General features: G+C 54.6%; 1 protein-coding gene across 2 annotated transcripts; it reads left to right on the top strand.

Moving 5' to 3' along the window:
* Nucleotides 1-447: 447 nt before the first annotated feature.
* Nucleotides 448-16,924, top strand: Ntrk1 (neurotrophic receptor tyrosine kinase 1). 2 transcript variants are annotated; one of them, XM_057793283.1, is made up of 17 exons: nt 448-659; nt 3,186-3,260; nt 3,480-3,551; nt 5,095-5,163; nt 5,769-5,920; nt 6,099-6,241; nt 8,487-8,619; nt 10,463-10,792; nt 11,137-11,154; nt 11,310-11,365; nt 11,608-11,710; nt 12,020-12,166; nt 12,485-12,615; nt 12,700-12,872; nt 14,942-15,182; nt 15,420-15,578; nt 16,605-16,924. In XM_057793283.1, the coding sequence occupies exons 1-17, from the start codon at nt 448-450 to the stop codon at nt 16,788-16,790; spliced, it is 2,400 nt and encodes a 799-aa protein (XP_057649266.1). In that variant the 3' UTR covers nt 16,791-16,924. The 2 variants fall into 2 exon arrangements, with proteins under 2 accessions (XP_057649266.1, XP_057649267.1); XM_057793284.1 differs by lacking the exon at nt 11,137-11,154.
* Nucleotides 16,925-17,580: the final 656 nt, after the last annotated feature.

The raw sequence follows: 17,580 nt of genomic DNA, 5'->3' as shown, positions 1-17,580 counted from the left end.
CTCGTAGGCAAGAAGAGCACCGTGAGGCTGGCTGGGATGACCTGGATTTCAACCTTTTCCTTGCTCTTCCCGCAAATCTGAAAATGCAGCTGTTTTACTGGGAGAAATACGTATCAGCTTCCTAGCTCCCCCACCCCCCCTCACCCTTCCCCGCTGCCCCAGTCTCAGAAGACAATTGTGAGGCATTCTTTGGCAGTCTTTCCCCGCCCCAAGTCTCCTGCAGACGTGAGGGACATTAGTGAGGCTAGTTGGCATTAGGGCCCCGAAAGGGGAGGGGGCACTGGGGGCATCGACCGGCGGGGCGGGGCGGGGCGTGGTTGCGGGTGCCGCCCTCTCCTGGTGGCTGGTCTTTAACACCGCCCCGCGCACGTGTCGCGCGAGGCCGGGCGGCGGCAGCTAGGAGCGCACAGACGGCTGCGTTGCCCGAGCTTGGCGGGCGCCGCCGCGATGCTGCGAGGCCAGCGGCGCGGGCAGCTGGGCTGGCATCACCGGGCCGCGGGGCTAGGAGGCCTCCTGGCTTCGCTGATGCTGGCCTCTGCCTGCGCCGCATCTTGTCGTGAGGCCTGCTGCCCCGTGGGCTCCTCGGGGCTGCGCTGCACCAGGGCAGGGACCCTGGATACCCTCCGTGGCCTGCGGGGCGCCGGGAACCTGACGGAGCTGTGAGTGTGTGGCGGGGAAGGAAAGCGGGATCAAGAGGGCACAGCCCTTCCCCGAGGGCGCGCACTAACCTCTGGCTTGAGGGGCCAGACTTGGCTGCAGTAGGAGGCTGGCACGTGTAGCCTTCGGCTGTGCGGCAGCGGCTTTTGCTGCTGCTGCCACCACCCTGGCAAAGCGGCGCAGTCACTGTCTGGATGTCGCCCAGGATTAAGGGTAGCTGGGTTGCTGGCTTGGGGCAGAGCAAGAGGGAAACTGGATAGGACCAGGGCTTGGTCCAGCGATCTAGGAGCTTCTTTGTGGGGTTCATTCGAGAGCCCAAGTTGTGCCCTTTGGAGGATTGGTTAGCTGTGGAGAATTTGGCACTGTGCACCTGTGCCATCTTCTCTTTCTTAGGGGGAAGCCAGTCCCCAACCTCTTCCTTGTCATGACCAGGGAATCTAGGTATTCTTTGGATCTGTGATTGAGCCGGAGTTGATGGGAGATGATGAGGAACCAGTTTAGTGTCTGAATTTTTCTTCCTTTCCACTGACCATAAGACTTCTTAATTTGGATATGGAAAATGAAAGTCCTTTGCTCTCCTCCCTCTCCCCTTTCACCGGCGTCTCCCTACCTGTATCAGGGAGTCAGGGCGGTTGCCGAGAGTCTCCCTCTTCCAGGTGCAGAGTTTCGGCTCCGCAGTACTTTGACGTTCTGCAGTAATTGGTTAGAAAATACTTGAGCACTTTTTAGCAGCTGGTGAGACCGATGAGAGTGTTGACCTGAAGGGACTCAGCATCACATGGTGATGGCTGGAAAATACTTGAGTATTCTACCTGCTGGTGGAGCCAACAGTCTGCAGTGATTGGCACCCAGTTACTCGGGCATCTTGTGGTAATTAACAGAGATACTTAGTCTCGTTCTAATGGCTCTAGGGAGACCAAGAAAAGAGGAGATGGCCTTGTCTTGGTCTGGCCTAGGCTCCTGCATGAGGTCTAGATTGTTGCTCCCAGGCCTGTCCGTTCAGACCAGAGTCCAGGCTCCTGACTGCTCCCCTCAGGGTTCTCATTCCCTAGAGCCTTGCCAGGCTCCAAGAGAGTCCAGCCCAGGGACGGGGGCAGTAGGCAGGACAGGGCTGAAGAAGAGGAGATTGGCAGGATGGTGAGCTGAGAGGTCCCCCTGGGTGGGGCCCAGTCCTCCTGCACAGTTCTCTCCCCTCCTCCCTCACCCGCATCGCTAACGAGGAGCTAATGGACTCGAATAGACAGATTGATTATGAATCCGAACAAACGAGGCGGCATGGAGCACACTGCCTGACAGCTCGTACTTACCCAGCCCTTCACATCCGACCAGCGCCCCTGCTTTCTGTAGCTCGAAACCCTTAGGACAGAACAGGGAAGGTTTCCTTAGGTTTCCAGGGCGAGGGTGGACATGCACCATCCTATTGGGGTCAAGGCTGAGATCAGGGAAGCACGGGGCACTTTGGACCGAGCTTGTTCCCTTGCTGCCCTTTTACAAAGGAAAAGCCCAGAAAAGAGGAGTTCTGAGAACTGTTAGTGAGTCAGGGGCCCATGCCACACATGAGGGTGGGGAGAGGGGAGGAGAGCGTGGACATGCCACTGCAGAGGACATGGGAGTGAGTTCCCAGGAACTCCCAGATGCCAGATCTACAGATAGGACTACAACCACGGCCACCCACCCCCGTGCTGCCTGCTCCTTTTGCCTCCCCGGTTCTCTGTCCTTCTCTCTGTCTCTGTGATTCCCTGTCCTTATCGGTCTGTCAGTCTCTGTGCCCTCCTACGCCTCACACTGTATCTCCATCTCTCTTCAGCCTCACACTCGGACTCCATCAGCTCCATGCTCCTCTCTCCTCTCCTGGGTCTTTCATGGATTAAGGAGGGGCTAGGGGGTCCCCAACAGCTCAATGCTTTTTGCTTGCTTTGGAAAAAGTGCTGGAGAAGGGAGAGTAGGGGTTGCTGTGGGGAAGAACCAAAGGTTTTGAGGACACAGAGCAGGTGGTGTGTGTGTGTGTGTGTGTGTGTGATTGTGTCAATGAACCCAGATAGCAGCCTCTGAGTCATGTTTAAGAGGACACATCAGCATGACAACTGGGGCATCCTTAGCACGGGGTGGAGCAGTAGCACCAAGAGCCTTGCCCGTTTGGAAGTGAGCTCCGGCATGACCCCTGTGGTGGTGAGGCCTGCTGCACAAGTGGAGCCCCCGTTGAGAATGGCAGTGTGCACTGCTAACGTGTGTTCATATCTCGTCATCTGTGTGTGCATGGGAGAAGTGTATGTGAGCTTTGCTTATGTGTGTCCATGTATTTCCGTATACTTGCTGTGTGTTTCCGGAGGCATGTGGGGGTCTGCATGTTTGTAAAGGTGAGGGTGCCTGCATGCATGCCCTGGTGTGATCTGCGAGTCGTGTCGGCATGTGGGGCATGTGCATGAATGGTTACGTGAAATGGGTCTGTGTGAGGGAGGTGGGTGGATGGTGGGTATGGGGTACCTCCACTGAGGTTCTAACCCTGCTGACCACCCTTCTCCCTACAGCTATGTGGAGAACCAGCAGCATCTGAAACGCCTGGAGTTCGGGGACTTGCAGGGCCTGGGGGAGTTGAGGAGCCTGTGAGGACTAAGGCGGGACTGGGCGCAGGGTGGTGGGTGCCCACATATATTGGGGTCTCAGAAGACCTGAGAATCTGGGAGAGGGGTGGAGGCTCAGGTGTTTGAGGGGTCCAGGTAGCTGTGGAAACTAAGGGATGGAAAGGGGTGTGCGACTCCACAGGGTTATCTGTCCTGGGTGGGCAGAGGGCAGAGCTTAAATTCCTCTCATCCCTTCCCTAGAACCATCGTGAAGAGTGGCCTCCACTTTGTGGCCCCAGATGCCTTCCAGTTTACTCCTCGGCTCAGTCACCTGTGAGTGGCTAGGCTGGGTCGGTGGGGGCGGGGCTGAGGGGGATCTGCAGGTGAGGGGTGCAGAGAGGCTTTCTGCTCCATAGGGCATTTCAGATTCTCATGCAATCAGACTAGAATCCTTGTTGCCTCACTTCTGTGTTCTGTGCCTCAGAGATGCTTCTCAGAAGGGCTCACCCTCAGGGACTTCAGATGAGGGACTGAGGGGTGAGGAGTAAGACCCCTGCATTCTGGCCAGAGTTTCAGCTCCTCTCCTGCAGGGTGTACTGACCTGGCCCCAGTGGTGGTGTGCTCTGTGCTGCTCCTCGCCCCCCTCCCTCCTGAGAGCTACAGCTAACTTGTCCTATAGAGGACCAAGAGGGACATGGAGTGGATAGAAGATTCCGTTAGAGTTCTTGGCAGTCCCTCCCTGGGTTGGCGGCCTGTCGTTCACAGAGTTGGGCTGGGTCCAGGGATTTAACCACAAGAGAGACAGTTGTGTCCCCACTGTATGTCCTGGCTTTAAAATGTTGGAAATGTGGCTCAGTTAGCGGGTAGAGCATTTACCCATTCTTCACAAAGCCCTGGGTTTGATCTCCACCGCCACAGACATTCCTATAACACTAACACTGGGGAGGCAGAGGCAGGAGGATCAGAAGTTCCAGGTCGTACATGACTGCACAGCAAGTTCCAGGCCAGGTTTTTTTCTCAATAAAACAAAGGAACAACAACAACAACAACAAAACTTTAAAGAGAATTTTAAAACGTGTACTTGGTGAGACCAGCCAACCTGGGGACAGAGATGGTATGATCCCATTTTATAGATGAAGATTCTGGGAATTAAGTTGTTTCTTGACTGAGGTCACCTGGCTATCCATGGCAGGACAGGTATGACAGCACCCACCTCCAATCTATCTCCAAGGTGGTGGTGTGAGGGTTCCCATCCAAGCCAGTCTGCAGCAAGTCAAGGATGGATAGGCAAGATGACAGGTTAGGGCATGTCTCTAGACACAAAGCTCTGAGCCTGCCAAAGCAGAGCCCCAGCTGGATGGGTGCTCTCTCCTTTACCCAGGAAGCTCTGGCCCCGGGTCTCTTCCTTCTTGAAGAGCCTTTGGAGGAACAGGAAGGGGGGCCCCGAGGAAGTACTTTGATGTCCCTGTCTTAAGGTTAGGCAGGGGAGGGGGTTTTGAGGGCCTGGATCCTCCTCTCCTCCTTGGTGGGGAGCACAGATGGAGCCCCTTACCCCAGCTGTGGCCTCAGCACTTCGCCAGCTGGGGCTGAGGTGTGGGGGGAGGGCAACCGGCTGTTCCCTTGGATTCCTCTCCCTGGGGTCAGTCAGGGAGGGGGTTAAGTGGGATTAACCCTTCTTGTCCCAAGGAGTATACTCAGAGCCTTACCTGCCCAGGCATTCTTACATTCCCACACACCCACAGGCACAGCCCTTCCCTGGGCCTGTTCTAATCGCCTGACCTGGAGGCGAGGTGGGGGGGGGGCAGCCTCCTTCACGCTTCTGCCTCAGACTGGGTCAGAGTGAGGTCACTGGCTCAGGGCATCTGTCCTCCCACAGGAATTTGTCCTCCAATGCTTTGGAGTCCCTTTCCTGGAAAACCGTGCAAGGCCTCTCCCTGCAGGACCTGTGAGTGTGTGGGCAGGGGCAGGGCAAGGGGTCAGTGTATGATATGTGATTGTGTGTTTGTGTCTCCAGGACTTTATGTTACTGTGACTGTGTGGAACAGGGGACGGGGTGGGAGGTAGGGTATCTTTGGAGACTGTTGTGTCTGTGAGCTTACCCTGGGGATTATGTACATGTCTGTCATTCACTTCCCTCCATCAAGGCAGGGACTATGCTGGGCTGGACTGGGCTGTCCTAGGCTGGGCTGGGAGTAGCTGTGTGTTCAGAGGCCAGGCTCAGAGCTGTGTTGAACACAGTACAGTCACCATGATGCCCGATTCTCAGTACACACAATAGTGCACAAGGCTGATGGGTACCTAAAGCCGTAGACCATTCAAGACACCCTTCTTATCTCTGTGCTTGGCTTCTCACTTTAGAACTAGGGTAAAGGGACTCCGTGCAGCCCCCAGTGCCATCTACACCAGTCTGCCCTGCTACTGTGTTGGTTATGGGCCTGGCCCCTTTTTGCTTAGACCCCTTGTATCCAGCCATCTTTGGAGCACTGCCTCCTGGCTCCTCGGGCCTGTCACATCCTCTTTTCCTGACTCCTAGCTCACCCTACCCAACAGGACCTTGTCAGGGAACCCGCTGCTCTGTTCCTGTGCTCTGTCCTGGCTCCAGCGCTGGGAGCAGGAGGTGCTGTGTGCTGTACATACGCAGGAACTCCAGGGGTCCGGGCCTGGGGGCCAGTTACTCCCACTCAGACACAACACCAGTTGTGGTAGGTGCTGCTGTAGGACGGGCAAGCCTGGGGTCTGCCCGGAGGGACTTGGGGTAGCATTGGCAAGGGTTATGGACCCTGGAGGCTGGATGTAGTGCTTAGATTTGACATCATGAACAGGGTGGGACTCACAAGCCCACTCTTGGGTTCTAATGTTGCTCCATACTCTGGGTGGCAGGTGTACCAACAGTGAAGATCCAGATGCCCAACGACTCTGTGGAAGTAGGGGATGACGTGTTTCTGCAGTGCCAGGTGGAGGGGCAGGCCCTGCAGCAGGCTGGTTGGATCCTCACAGAGCTGGAAGGGACAGCCACAGTGAAGGTGAGAAGGGGACAAAGATCAGGCCACAAGGGACAGAAAAAGTAATAAGGAGCAGAGGGAGACTGGGAGGACAGAAACAGCTTAGACCTCATGCTAGCAGGGTGACACTGGGGTCCTCAGGACAGGTCTACTGGACCCCAGGTCTTGGGCTCCATCTTTGAGCAAATCATCTTTGCAAGAGAGGGAACTGTGGCTCTCCTGTGGGACCGGAGGGATCTGACGGGCCAGTCTTCCCATAGATTCTTTTTCTAGCTTAGGAAACGGAGGCCTGGGGACAGACCCAGGGCTTCTGGAGTCTCCTGGACACTTGGGAAGCAGTGTTCTCTTGGGTGTGTTATGACCACATTAGCGAAGAGCAACTGATTCCAGCTCTTTTATTGTTTAAATCTGTGCGTGCGTGTGCATTGGCACACACGTGGAGTCAGGACTAACCGGGATGTCCATCCTCATTCCCATCTAAATTCACTTTCTTTGCTGCTTGTCTGTGAGCTTCCAGCGACTTTCTCGTCTCTGCCTCCCATCTCACGGGAGTTATAGGACCATGGTGCTGAGTCCAGCTTGATGTGGGTTCTGGGGAATCCAAACTCTGATCCCCCATACTGGTGCAGCAAATGCTTTACCCACTGAGCTGACCCTTCAGTCCTCGCTAAATACTTCTTGGAATAACTTACACACACACGCACACACACACACACAGAGTCCGTATTTCTACCTGCTTTTTGGTTTTCTTCTTTTTTTATTTTTGGTTTTTTGAGACAGGGTTTCTCTGTAGCTTTGGAACCTGTCCTGGGGTTTTCTAATTTGTAAACTGAGGTAGCCATGGTGGCCCTTTTGACATCCTCCCTGCCCCTAGGCATTGTTTGGCCTCTGTCTCTCTTACCTGAGCATCTTCCCAGACTTGCATCTGTTCTCAAGCTGGCCACAGGCCACTGACAGCAGCTACAGCTGACTTCAGAGGCCCCCTGCAGGGTTCTGAGATGTGTAGATCTGGCTGTCTTGGAACTGGCTGCTCAACCCTCTCAACACACCCACACACCCCAGGTCGGGTGTGACTTTCCTATGGAAGTTTTTTTTTTTTTTTTTCGCCTGCCTCTGCCTCCCGAGTGCTGGGATTAGAGGCGTGCGCCACCACAGCCCGGCACTATAGAAGTTTTGGAAACAGGTGTTGGTAACATGTCACTTCCCTAAAGAGATGGCTGAGACAGGCTTCCCAAAGTTGTCTGAAGATGTCCCCCCCACACAGGCGTCAGACTCTCCTCTGCTTGACTCATTCTCAGTGACCTGGCACTTTGAGTGGGAAGAGCTGCTCCCTACTTACCCCAGGGATCTCCAGCAATTGGAGTTGATTCTCCTTTTACAGTGAGGGTCCCTTAACTGAACATCCTCATCCCATAGGTCAACTTCCTAATTTCTGGATGGGCACAGCCCACTGTCAGAGCCCAGTAAAATTGTGACCAAGACCTCTGAAGTCGATGGGTGGTGGTGGTGCACGCCTTTATTCCCAGCACTCGGGAGGCAGGGGCAGGTGGATCTTTGAGTGTGAGGCTAGCCTAGTCTACATTGTAAGTTCTAGACCAGCTAGGGCTACATGCTGAGACTCAGTTTCTGGGGGTGGTGAGTAGGAAATCAGAACGTTCTGCCTACTCCAGCTTAGAAGCACTCGCTGAACTCAAGACTGAGACTTCTTGAAAGGCCATCTGATTCCCACGTGGTGCGGCCATGGTGTCTTAGGAAGATAATCGGGCCTGGATTTAATCTTTTGGTGGTGATTCCATATCAGTCACTCATCTCTCCAGTGTCACCACTGGCATTGTTTTCTTTCCAAAGGAAGGCTGCTGTGGCTGGAGCTGCTTCTAGCTACAACCAGTTTGCAGTCCCCTTCCTTGGCCTGAGACTGAGTTTGATAGAACTTCGTGAGCCAGGAATGAGTTGGCAAGGTTCTCCTTGGCCCTCTGATGGGCTCCATGACTGCTGTCTGGTCCCTTGGCTGCACCCTCCATTGTAGAGTGCTAACTACCTATTTTGAGGTTGTTGTTTGTGCTTTAGAGCCCCTGACCCAGGAGCTACTCTACAAACTGCAAGGGAGGCCATTTCTCTGTCCCAGATCTGTTCCCCTTCTCTTGTTCCCCCAGCCCCCCTCTTTCCATATGGGGTCATAGGGCTCCCAAATTTATCAACTCTACCCCCCTGCTTCCTTCCTATGCCTGCCGAAACTCTTCTGATGACTCTTCCTTCCCTGTTCCAGAAATCTGAAAACCTGCCATCCCTGGGACTAACCCTGGTCAATGTCACCAGTGACCTCAACAAGAAGAATGTGACATGCTGGGCAGAGAATGATGTGGGCCGGGCTGAGGTCTCTGCCCAAGTCAGCGTCTCCTGTAAGCCCCTGTGACAGCCTCTGCACCCACCCCCACTCGTCTCCTCTTCCCTGAAAAGAGAGGGGGTAGATGGGAGGGTGAGTGGGCATCTCTACAGCTGCTCCCTCCCAGCTGTTTCCAGATTCCCACGAAAACCTGATCCTGCTTGGGAAGTCCTGGAGGCTCCTCAGGGCCGGAGGGTTAGAGATGGATTTCTTTCTGGCCCACTGCCCAAGCTACCTGAGGCCCTCAGCACCAGCTGCAGGCTGGCCTCATGGCCTGCTCCTCTGTAAGGCTTTTGTCCTACCACCTTATTCGTTTATGCCCCTTAGGGTTTTGTCTAGGTCTGGGATGGCCCAGGAGTGAACTTTCAGCTTAAGCTGACATTTGCACAGGTTGAGCATCATGGGTAGAATGAGCTCAGGGCTGGACTTCTAGTGAAGGAGGCTTACGTCAGTTCTGCATCTTGTTCTTAGACAAGCTTTGGTTTAATGGAGGGGGTGCAGCCACAGATAAGCAAGCTTAAAGAGGGGAATTCCTCTCTTGAATTCCTTTTACTGCTTGTTGCTTAATTTCTCTAGCTTTGCCAACAAATTATCTTTAATCTATGTTGCAGTATCACTTCTCTTTTACTGTGAAATACATGTTATGCACAGTAAGCATACACATTATTTAGTTACTGATTTATTTAGAGACAGGGTCTTGCGGTGAACCCAGGCACAATCTTCCTGCCTCATTGAACTTCAGGGATGACAGAATTGCCACACCTAGCTGACATGCACACTGTAAGCAAGACTTACCCTTGCCAGGACTTTGTAAGACCCCCTCGGTCAGTCCCAGCTCAGCTCTCCATCCTAACTTTTATGTTCAGCCCTTCCTTGAGAAAATGATTTTCCACAGGGGCTGGGAATTGAGCAGTTACAAGCATTTTCTATTGTTTAAAAGCACTTGGATCAGGCAGTGGCGGTGCATGCCTTTAATCCCAGTATTTGGGAGGCAGAGGCAGGCGGATCTCTGTGAGTTCAAGGCCAGCCTGGTCTACAAAGTGAGTTCTAAAACAGTCAGTGCTACATAGAGAAACCCTGTCTTGAAAAACCAAAAAAAAAAAAAAAGAAAAAAGAAAAGAACCCCCCAAAAAAACCCCAAACCCCAAACAACAAGAAGATCTTTCTTCATGTCTGTTTTCCTATTAGTAATTTTTTTACACATTATATAAATGAAAACTTACTGTATGTATTATATTTTATCTATTTTATTTGGTCCAACCTCATATTTATGAAATCCGCCTGCGACAACAAAAGTAGCCGTATTCCTCCATGTGCCACATTTCATGGTGTGAATGCTGGTAAAAATTCCCATAAATTTGTATGTGCTTAGACACATATGTTACACATATATTTTTTCTATTATCGAGGGCTTTTGGTTTTTTAGGACTGTGACTGTCTCAAAGCCATGTTTCTTGATTATTTTTCGTTCTTTTTTCTTTAGTGCTGTAGCTGTCCTGGGGTGGAACCCAGGACCTGCTGCGTCCCAGCCGACCACGCGCTCTCTTCCTGAGCCAACCCTAGCGCTGTTGTCTGTGTGCTTAGAGACACAGTCTGTCTAAGTCACCCTCCTGCCTCCCAAACAGCTTGCCTGGCAGACCATTACCTTCAGACCTGCCCCGGGCTCCCGCTGTGCTCCTTAAGCCTCTAAACTTTGTACCTTTGCTGTCACATTCAGTATCATCTGCTAACTTTCTTCCAAGTAGGTCTCCTAGAGAACTCCTTAGGACCTGCTGACCTGTCTCCTGGCCCTGATTTCTCCCTCCCTTGGGTTCCTTCCTGCCAGTTGTCCACTTCCTGTCATTGCCCTCTTTCCATAGTCCCAGCCAGTGTACGCCTGGGCATGGCCGTGGAACAGCACCATTGGTGCATACCCTTCTCTGTGGATGGGCAACCGGCACCCTCTCTGCGCTGGCTCTTCAATGGCTCCGTGCTCAATGAGACCAGCTTCATCTTCACTCAGTTCTTGGAGTCGACACTGACGAATGAGACCATGCGGCATGGCTGCCTTCGCCTCAACCAGCCCACCCATGTCAACAACGGGAACTACACACTGCTGGCTGCCAACGCCTACGGCCAGGCTGCTGACTCCATCATGGCTGCCTTTATGGACAACCCTTTTGAGTTCAACCCCGAGGACCCCATCCCTGGTGTGAGAGCTGCCCTGAATCCTGCCCTGCTCCTGGGAGGCACCTGGGTGGAGATCCAGTCATCCAGGGAGGTCTGACCTCTGTCTGCCATGGCCCTGGTTCCCAGAGCTAGACTCCTTTGTCCTGGACAAGAGCTGGTAGCCAGTTCTATGCTTCCCCCTTGCCCCTCTCCCAAGCCAGGCCTGCTGAGGCCCTGAGCTTGTCTGAGCCCACCTGTCAGGCTGAAGAGAGGCTGTGTGCTCCAGGCAGCTCCAGCAGCCTACCCCACCCCATAAAGGAGGATCCTGGAGGGCAGGGCCCACTGCTCCCCCTCTGATCACTTTCTCTCCTCCTTCCTGCTGCAGTCTCCTTCTCGCCAGTGGGTGAGTGGCCTGGGCTGGAGGGCAGCTGTGTTGGCTCAGAGCTGAAGCAGAGGGGACAGCTAGCTGGGTCCCTGAACTGTGGCCAGGGTGGGGAGCTGCTGGAGGAGACACGATGCTGTGTGAAGACCCACCTTTTATGCCCTGTGTCTCCACAGACACGAACAGCACATCAAGAGACCCAGTGGAGAAGAAAGATGAAACACCTTTTGGGGTGAGCGTGGAATGTGGAAGCTGATGGGGGACGTGGAATGGGGCGGTCCGGCATGGCTCCTTTGCCTGACATTTGGAACTAGAGCAGGACAGTCAGTCTGTTGTGTCCTGAGCTTGGTTAGATGCTTCCCCAGTCAGGCTGAGGTCACTAGGAAAGCAGGGCTGGGGGCTTGGCTCCAGACTCCTCTGTATGAAGGATCTATGCAAGAGTACAGAAACCTTTCGGACTGACCCTACTTCTAGGTCTCCGTGGCTGTGGGTCTAGCTGTCTCTGCTGCCCTCTTCCTTTCTGCCCTGCTCCTTGTGCTCAACAAATGTGGACAGAGAAGCAAATTTGGGATCAACCGTGAGTTGGCAGTAGACTGTCCTTGGGCTTCCCATCTATGTCCGTGTTCAGCATAGGGCAGAGGTTATCTGTGGGGGGCAGGGTCGTTTTAGAGGGAGCAGCTGTTCATTGGTGATTGTGTCAAACACTGAGTGTGTCTGGAGGGCTTGGCTCTGTGAGGAGCAGGAGAGTGCTTTGGTGTCAGGGGCCAGTCAAAAGAGGCCCTGTGCTTCCCTTCCCTGCCTACTGTCTTGCTCTTTCCCTCCTTCAAGCAAGGATGGAGACTGTGCCTTGGCTGTGATTTTCCATGCTGGTGTGTCTCTTCCCCAGGCCCTGCTGTGCTGGCCTCAGAGGACGGGCTGGCCATGTCCCTACATTTCATGACATTGGGTGGCAGCTCTCTTTCCCCTAGTGAGGGCAAAGGCTCCGGACTCCAGGGCCACGTCATGGAGAACCCTCAGTACTTCAGTGATGCCTGTGAGGAACTGTGTTATAGTAGACGAGTGTGAGCATGGTGTGTGTGTGGGTGTGTGTGGGTGTGTGTGTGTCTGTCTGTCATCTATGTAAAGCCCCTGGGCCATCATTGTGCTGACCCAGGTCTGTCCCCACCCTACCTCACAGTCTAACACGGCTCCTGGCTTGAGCCCTGCTCAGAGCCCTATCTCCCACATTGGACTCTCCCCAGCCAGATCCTTCCATCCGCCCACACCCCATTTCCTGTGGCTGCACTGCCCTTACCACTGCCCTATCCTGCCCATGCCAGGGCTGCCTTCTGACTTTCCAAGCCCCTCCCAGGTGTCCATCACATCAAACGCCGGGACATTGTGCTCAAGTGGGAACTAGGGGAGGGAGCTTTCGGAAAGGTCTTCCTCGCTGAGTGCTACAACCTTCTGCATGAGCAGGACAAGATGCTGGTGGCTGTCAAGGTGAGACCGTGGTCCTGTGCCTCTCAGAGCACCATCATGGCAGGGTGGGGGGTCCCCTCCAGCTCTGTCCCCATCCCTTCCCAGGCACTGAAGGAGGCTTCTGAAAGTGCTCGGCAGGATTTCCAGCGGGAGGCGGAGCTGCTCACTATGCTCCAGCACCAGCACATTGTGCGCTTCTTCGGGGTCTGCACTGAAGGTCGCCCGTTGCTCATGGTCTTTGAGTACATGCGTCACGGGGACCTCAACCGTTTTCTCCGGTACAAGAACCCAGCCCTGACTCAGTCCTCGGTCCCTTCCCCGTCTGCCTGTTTGAGGGGGAGATCCCAGGGAGGGTCAGAAAGGCCCAGTTCCCACCCCCAGGGAAGTAGAGTGGGCAGGTGTGTAGATGTGGGCATGAGTGGGGGAGAGTTGCTAGAGGTCAAAGCTCTGAGCTTTGGAACCATGGTTCTGTAAGGGTCTGTGCATTATGTGCATAGAGAGGCCAGGCCTGCAGGGCGATGTGGCGCGGAGGATGCTGACCCCAAGCAGCCAGCAGGCCCCTTCTGTGTCTGTGTGCTTGTGCAGTTCTGTATTTTTCACACTCTAAGTATATAAGATGTCACACAGAACTCTGATGTTTGGTTTCTGAGACTTGTAATCACTTTGAGAGATGTGTTGCTTTCACAAGAAGACTTGGGGTGACAAGACCTTCCCAAGGGCACATAGGAAGTGAAGGATGCCTCTCTAGTATAACTCCTTCCCTCAGATACAGGATGTGATAGTCCTCTGCCCCCAAGGTAGTCATAGGATCAGGCAGAGTTAGCTAGTGGGAACACCAGCATTCAGAATCAGCCACCATGTCTGTGAACCTTCATTTCTGGTCAAGAGCACACACCAGGGGAATGAAGACAGAAAAGGCTTCTGGAAGGAGGGGCATTAAAACTGAGACTCCGGTCAAGAGGCAGAGAAGTAAGTCAGGGAAAGGAGGCGGGGCCAGCGTAGCTGGGAGGGAGGAAGCTGTGGTTCTGGGTGGGAAGGCAATGAGCAGCTGATGCTCATGGTGTGATTTCCCAGCAGCTCTAGGGAGTGAAGGCTCATGGGTGCAGTTGCTAGGACTCAGAGACCTTGAGGACTGTACCCTGAGACAGTGGACCCCTGAGGGGCACTGAGTGGCTCAGGTGCATGGAGGTGGACAGGCAGAAGAGCCAGCGTCAAGGCAGGCCATGGAGAGCTATCTTCTTGTTTGCAGACAGGGTGCAGGGAGATGTTATCAAATGGGACCTGGGCTGTGTGAGGAGCAGCTGGTGATCCTCCTTGGAGCACCAGGAAGGAAGGGAGAATCCGAGGCAAGCCTGGGGAGGCTTTGGGCAGGAGGCTGGGGCCTCTGTGTTTCCAGCTTCCTCTGATGTCACATGGGACCTCCCCCTCAGCTATGCTGCCTCCTGGTCCGGCCTCCTTTCCCTGACTTACTTCTCTGCCTCTTGATGGGAGTCTCAGTTTTAATGCCCCTCCTTCTAAGAAGCCTTCTCTGTTTTCCCCCTGGAGTGTGCTTTTTCATTCTCTACTCCAGTGCACTGGCCTCAGGTGCTCAACAAACACTTGGCCAATTGGAAAAGGCATTGCTAGCAAAGCAACCAGTGGAAAGAAGGCTAGGAAGAGAAAGTGTTTGGGAAGTGAGCAGGACAGCCTGGATTTGGGGGCTGTGGTGCACCCTGGAAACCTTTGCAAAGGAAAAGCATCTGAGGAATAGCTGAACACTAAGGACAAGAGTGGAGGGACAAGGACAGGAGATCCAAAGAGGACTCTGGAGCTGGAGGAGGCAGAGTGGGCAAGGGAGCAGAAACAGCTCAGCTTAGCAAAGACTGTGCCTAAGTGCTGTGACAACAATAGTGGGTACTGGGGCAGCTGGGGGCTGGGCTGAGATTCTCGAGGACTATGGAGTTAGTATCCTTGGGGTGGGGTTGGTCATGGTTGCCCCTTACCCCAACTCTCCAGACAGCTGTCTCCTCCTCCTCTCCTTCATCACATCCAGTTCTAGTGCATGTGCTGCTGAAGTAAGCACCATCACACCCAATTCCAGGTGTACCCTCCACAGCCCCTCCCCCTCCCTCCACAGCTCCTCCCCTCCCTCCACAGCCCCTCCCCCTCCCTCCACAGCCCCTCCTCCTCCCTCCACAGCCCCTCCCCCTCCCTCCACAGCTCCTCCCCCTCCCTCCACAGCTCCTCCCCTCCCTCCACAGCTCCTCCCCCTCCCTCCACAGCTCCTCCCCCTCCCTCCACAGCTCCTCCCCTCCCTCCACAGCTCCTCCCCCTCCCTCCCAGCGTTTCCTTCTCCTGTTTTCCTCAGGTCCCATGGTCCCGACGCGAAGCTGCTGGCCGGTGGTGAGGATGTGGCTCCTGGTCCTCTGGGCCTTGGGCAGCTGCTGGCCGTGGCTAGCCAGGTGGCTGCCGGTATGGTGTACCTGGCCAGCCTGCACTTTGTGCACCGGGACCTGGCCACACGCAACTGTCTGGTGGGTCAGGGACTAGTGGTCAAGATTGGAGACTTTGGCATGAGCAGGGACATCTACAGCACAGACTATTACCGTGTAAGGGTCCCTAAATGCTCCCCCGGCACCCATACTGTACACACCCTGGCTTGGAATTTGTGAGACTCTGCACTGCCCTCCTCTTCCTCTAGCAGTGCGGGCTCTGGCCTTTGGCCTCTGACCTGCTGTCCCTTGTAGCACCTCAGCCCTGGCCCTGGTCCCTCAGCTTCTGTCTATTTAATATGGCGGGCCTGGCTTTGTGGTTGCCCCTACTGGAGGTGACGTACATATCGGCAGGTGGGAGGCCGGACCATGCTACCCATTCGCTGGATGCCGCCTGAGAGTATCCTTTACCGCAAGTTCAGCACTGAGAGTGATGTGTGGAGCTTCGGGGTCGTGCTCTGGGAGATCTTCACCTACGGAAAGCAGCCCTGGTACCAGCTCTCCAACACCGAGGTCAGCCTTGCCAGGCATCCGGGGGCCCCGTGCTTTATCCTCAGCCCCCTCCCCTTCCTTTTTTCCTTTCCTGGTCCTTCTCTTGCTCAGTCTCCCAGCTGGCTCCTAGTTGGCCCTTGGAGATCATTCATTGTGGCTCGAGCCCAGGTCATGCCTATGTGCAGGGCAGAGCGGAGGGTGGGAGAGAGGTCCTGATACAGAACAGCAGGAAGGCTGGAGATTAGTTGGAGAGGGCCATTCTTGCCTTCCCTGCCCTCTGGCTGCCACAGCTAGAGCAGACCCCAGGTGTTCTGTCTCCCAGCAGCTCCCCAGCCTCCCCTTGGCTTCCAGCTGTCAGTTTCCATTTCTTCTTCTAATGCAGTCTGTTCCCCTGAGGCGGGTGGGGTGGGGGAGAGGGTTATAGATTTTAATTTTCTCAAGCACTGAGAGAAGGAATGGAATTAGTGTTGCCCATAATCTAAGTCCTCTAATGGAGATGGGGAGAAGGGGAAGAGGCTCCAGGCGGCTTCTGCAACCATCTCCCTGTCACCGTCTCCCTCTGTCGGACCCTGTAGCCGCCCAGCAACCCTTCCCGGAGTCTCACTGTGATCTTTATTGCTACAGTTTCTTTTCAGCTGTATCCCCACAGTATGGTGCCCACAAAGGGAGAAGCAAGAGTTGCCTCTGCTTTAAACCAAAACAGCCACTTTCCCTCCAAAGGCTTTAGCTGTGGTGCCATGCTGCTCCTGTCTTGCACAGCTGGGAGATGGAGGCTGGGGCCGAGGATGACCATCTTGGCAATGCCATAGCCTCACCCTCTTCATCCCACCTGGCAAGTCGTCCTTGGTTGCGACACAAGCCTTCTGGAGGCAATCCTAGACCGATTAAGGGTTGCCTTAATCATTCTTACTTTTCAGAGTCGGAGCAGGAAGGAACCTCACGGTTTGTGGGGTATGGTATAGTGCAGTCAGCCAGGCAGGACCCATCTGTAACCTCCTCGCCCTGGTCCCTCAGTTCGCCCTCCTCTCTGTTTCTCCTGTGGCACAGGCGATTGAGTGCATCACTCAGGGTCGGGAGCTGGAGCGGCCGCGTGCCTGCCCTCCTGATGTCTACGCCATCATGCGCGGCTGCTGGCAACGTGAACCGCAGCAACGACACAGCATGAAGGATGTACACGCCCGTCTGCAGGCCCTGGCGCAGGCACCTCCCAGTTATCTGGATGTCCTGGGCTAGGAGCTGAGCCTGGCTGTCAGGTCACCCTGAGGTCCCTCAGCACCCAGCAGCTACCGCACTCCAGCCTCTCACTCTCAGCATGTGGAGGGGGCTGGCAGGCTGGGAGTGGAGGTAGCCTTGCTTCATGGCCAGCATCCACCATAATAGCAATTATATTTATTATCCCTGGCTGTGTTTCTTGCCCATTCTTGGGGATAAGGGCTTTGGGATTTAGTAGAGGAGGTGCTCTCTGGGTCTCTGGAGTTGATTCCCACTCTGACCCCTTTGGGTTGCTGCCCTGCTCTGTGCAGCTGTCACCCACTTCATCTTCCCCCTCACCTGGTGACAGTCTCTCCACGCCCTCACTGTGTTTGGTTTTCAGAAAGGCTGTGTAGGGCCCCTGGGGATGGTAGCCGCTGCTGGTGGGGGTAGACCGAGCAAGTACACATTAGAACAAATGAACAAGACAGAAAGAAACTCTGTGTGTGTGTCTGTGTGTTTCTGTGTGTGTGTGTCTGTATGTGTGTGTCTGTGTGTGTCTGTGTGTGTGTCTGTGTGTGTGTCTGTATGTGTGTCTGTGTGTGTCTGTGTGTGTGTGTGCACGTGCGTGTGTGCATACGTGTGGCTGGAGCAGAGTAAGGGGTCAAAGGAGCAGAGCAGTGGTACACACCTTTAACCCCAGCTACTCAGGAGACTGAGCACAGCAGGAGAATCTCACATTCAAGGATTTACCTGGGCTTCAGAGTCAGTTCAAAGTCAGCCCGGGCGACCTAGGAAAACCCAGTCTCAAAACAAGAAGAAAAAAGAGGCC

This window comes from Chionomys nivalis, chromosome 18 (assembly GCF_950005125.1).
Source record: "Chionomys nivalis chromosome 18, mChiNiv1.1, whole genome shotgun sequence".
Taxonomy (NCBI): domain Eukaryota; kingdom Metazoa; phylum Chordata; class Mammalia; order Rodentia; family Cricetidae; genus Chionomys; species Chionomys nivalis.
Note: the sequence above shows the minus strand (reverse complement) of the source record. Positions and strands in the feature narration are given on the sequence as shown.

Excerpts from the sequence above, each read along its gene's own strand:
- Ntrk1 (XM_057793283.1), top strand. The coding sequence starts at position 448 with ATGCTGCGAGGCCAGCGGCGCGGGCAGCTGGGCTGGCATCACCGGGCC. Across the intron at positions 6,242-8,486 it reads AAGGGACAGCCACAGTGAAG|AAATCTGAAAACCTGCCATC; the intron begins GTGAGAAGGGGA and ends TCCCTGTTCCAG. Across the intron at positions 11,711-12,019 it reads AAGCAAATTTGGGATCAACC|GCCCTGCTGTGCTGGCCTCA; the intron begins GTGAGTTGGCAG and ends TCTCTTCCCCAG.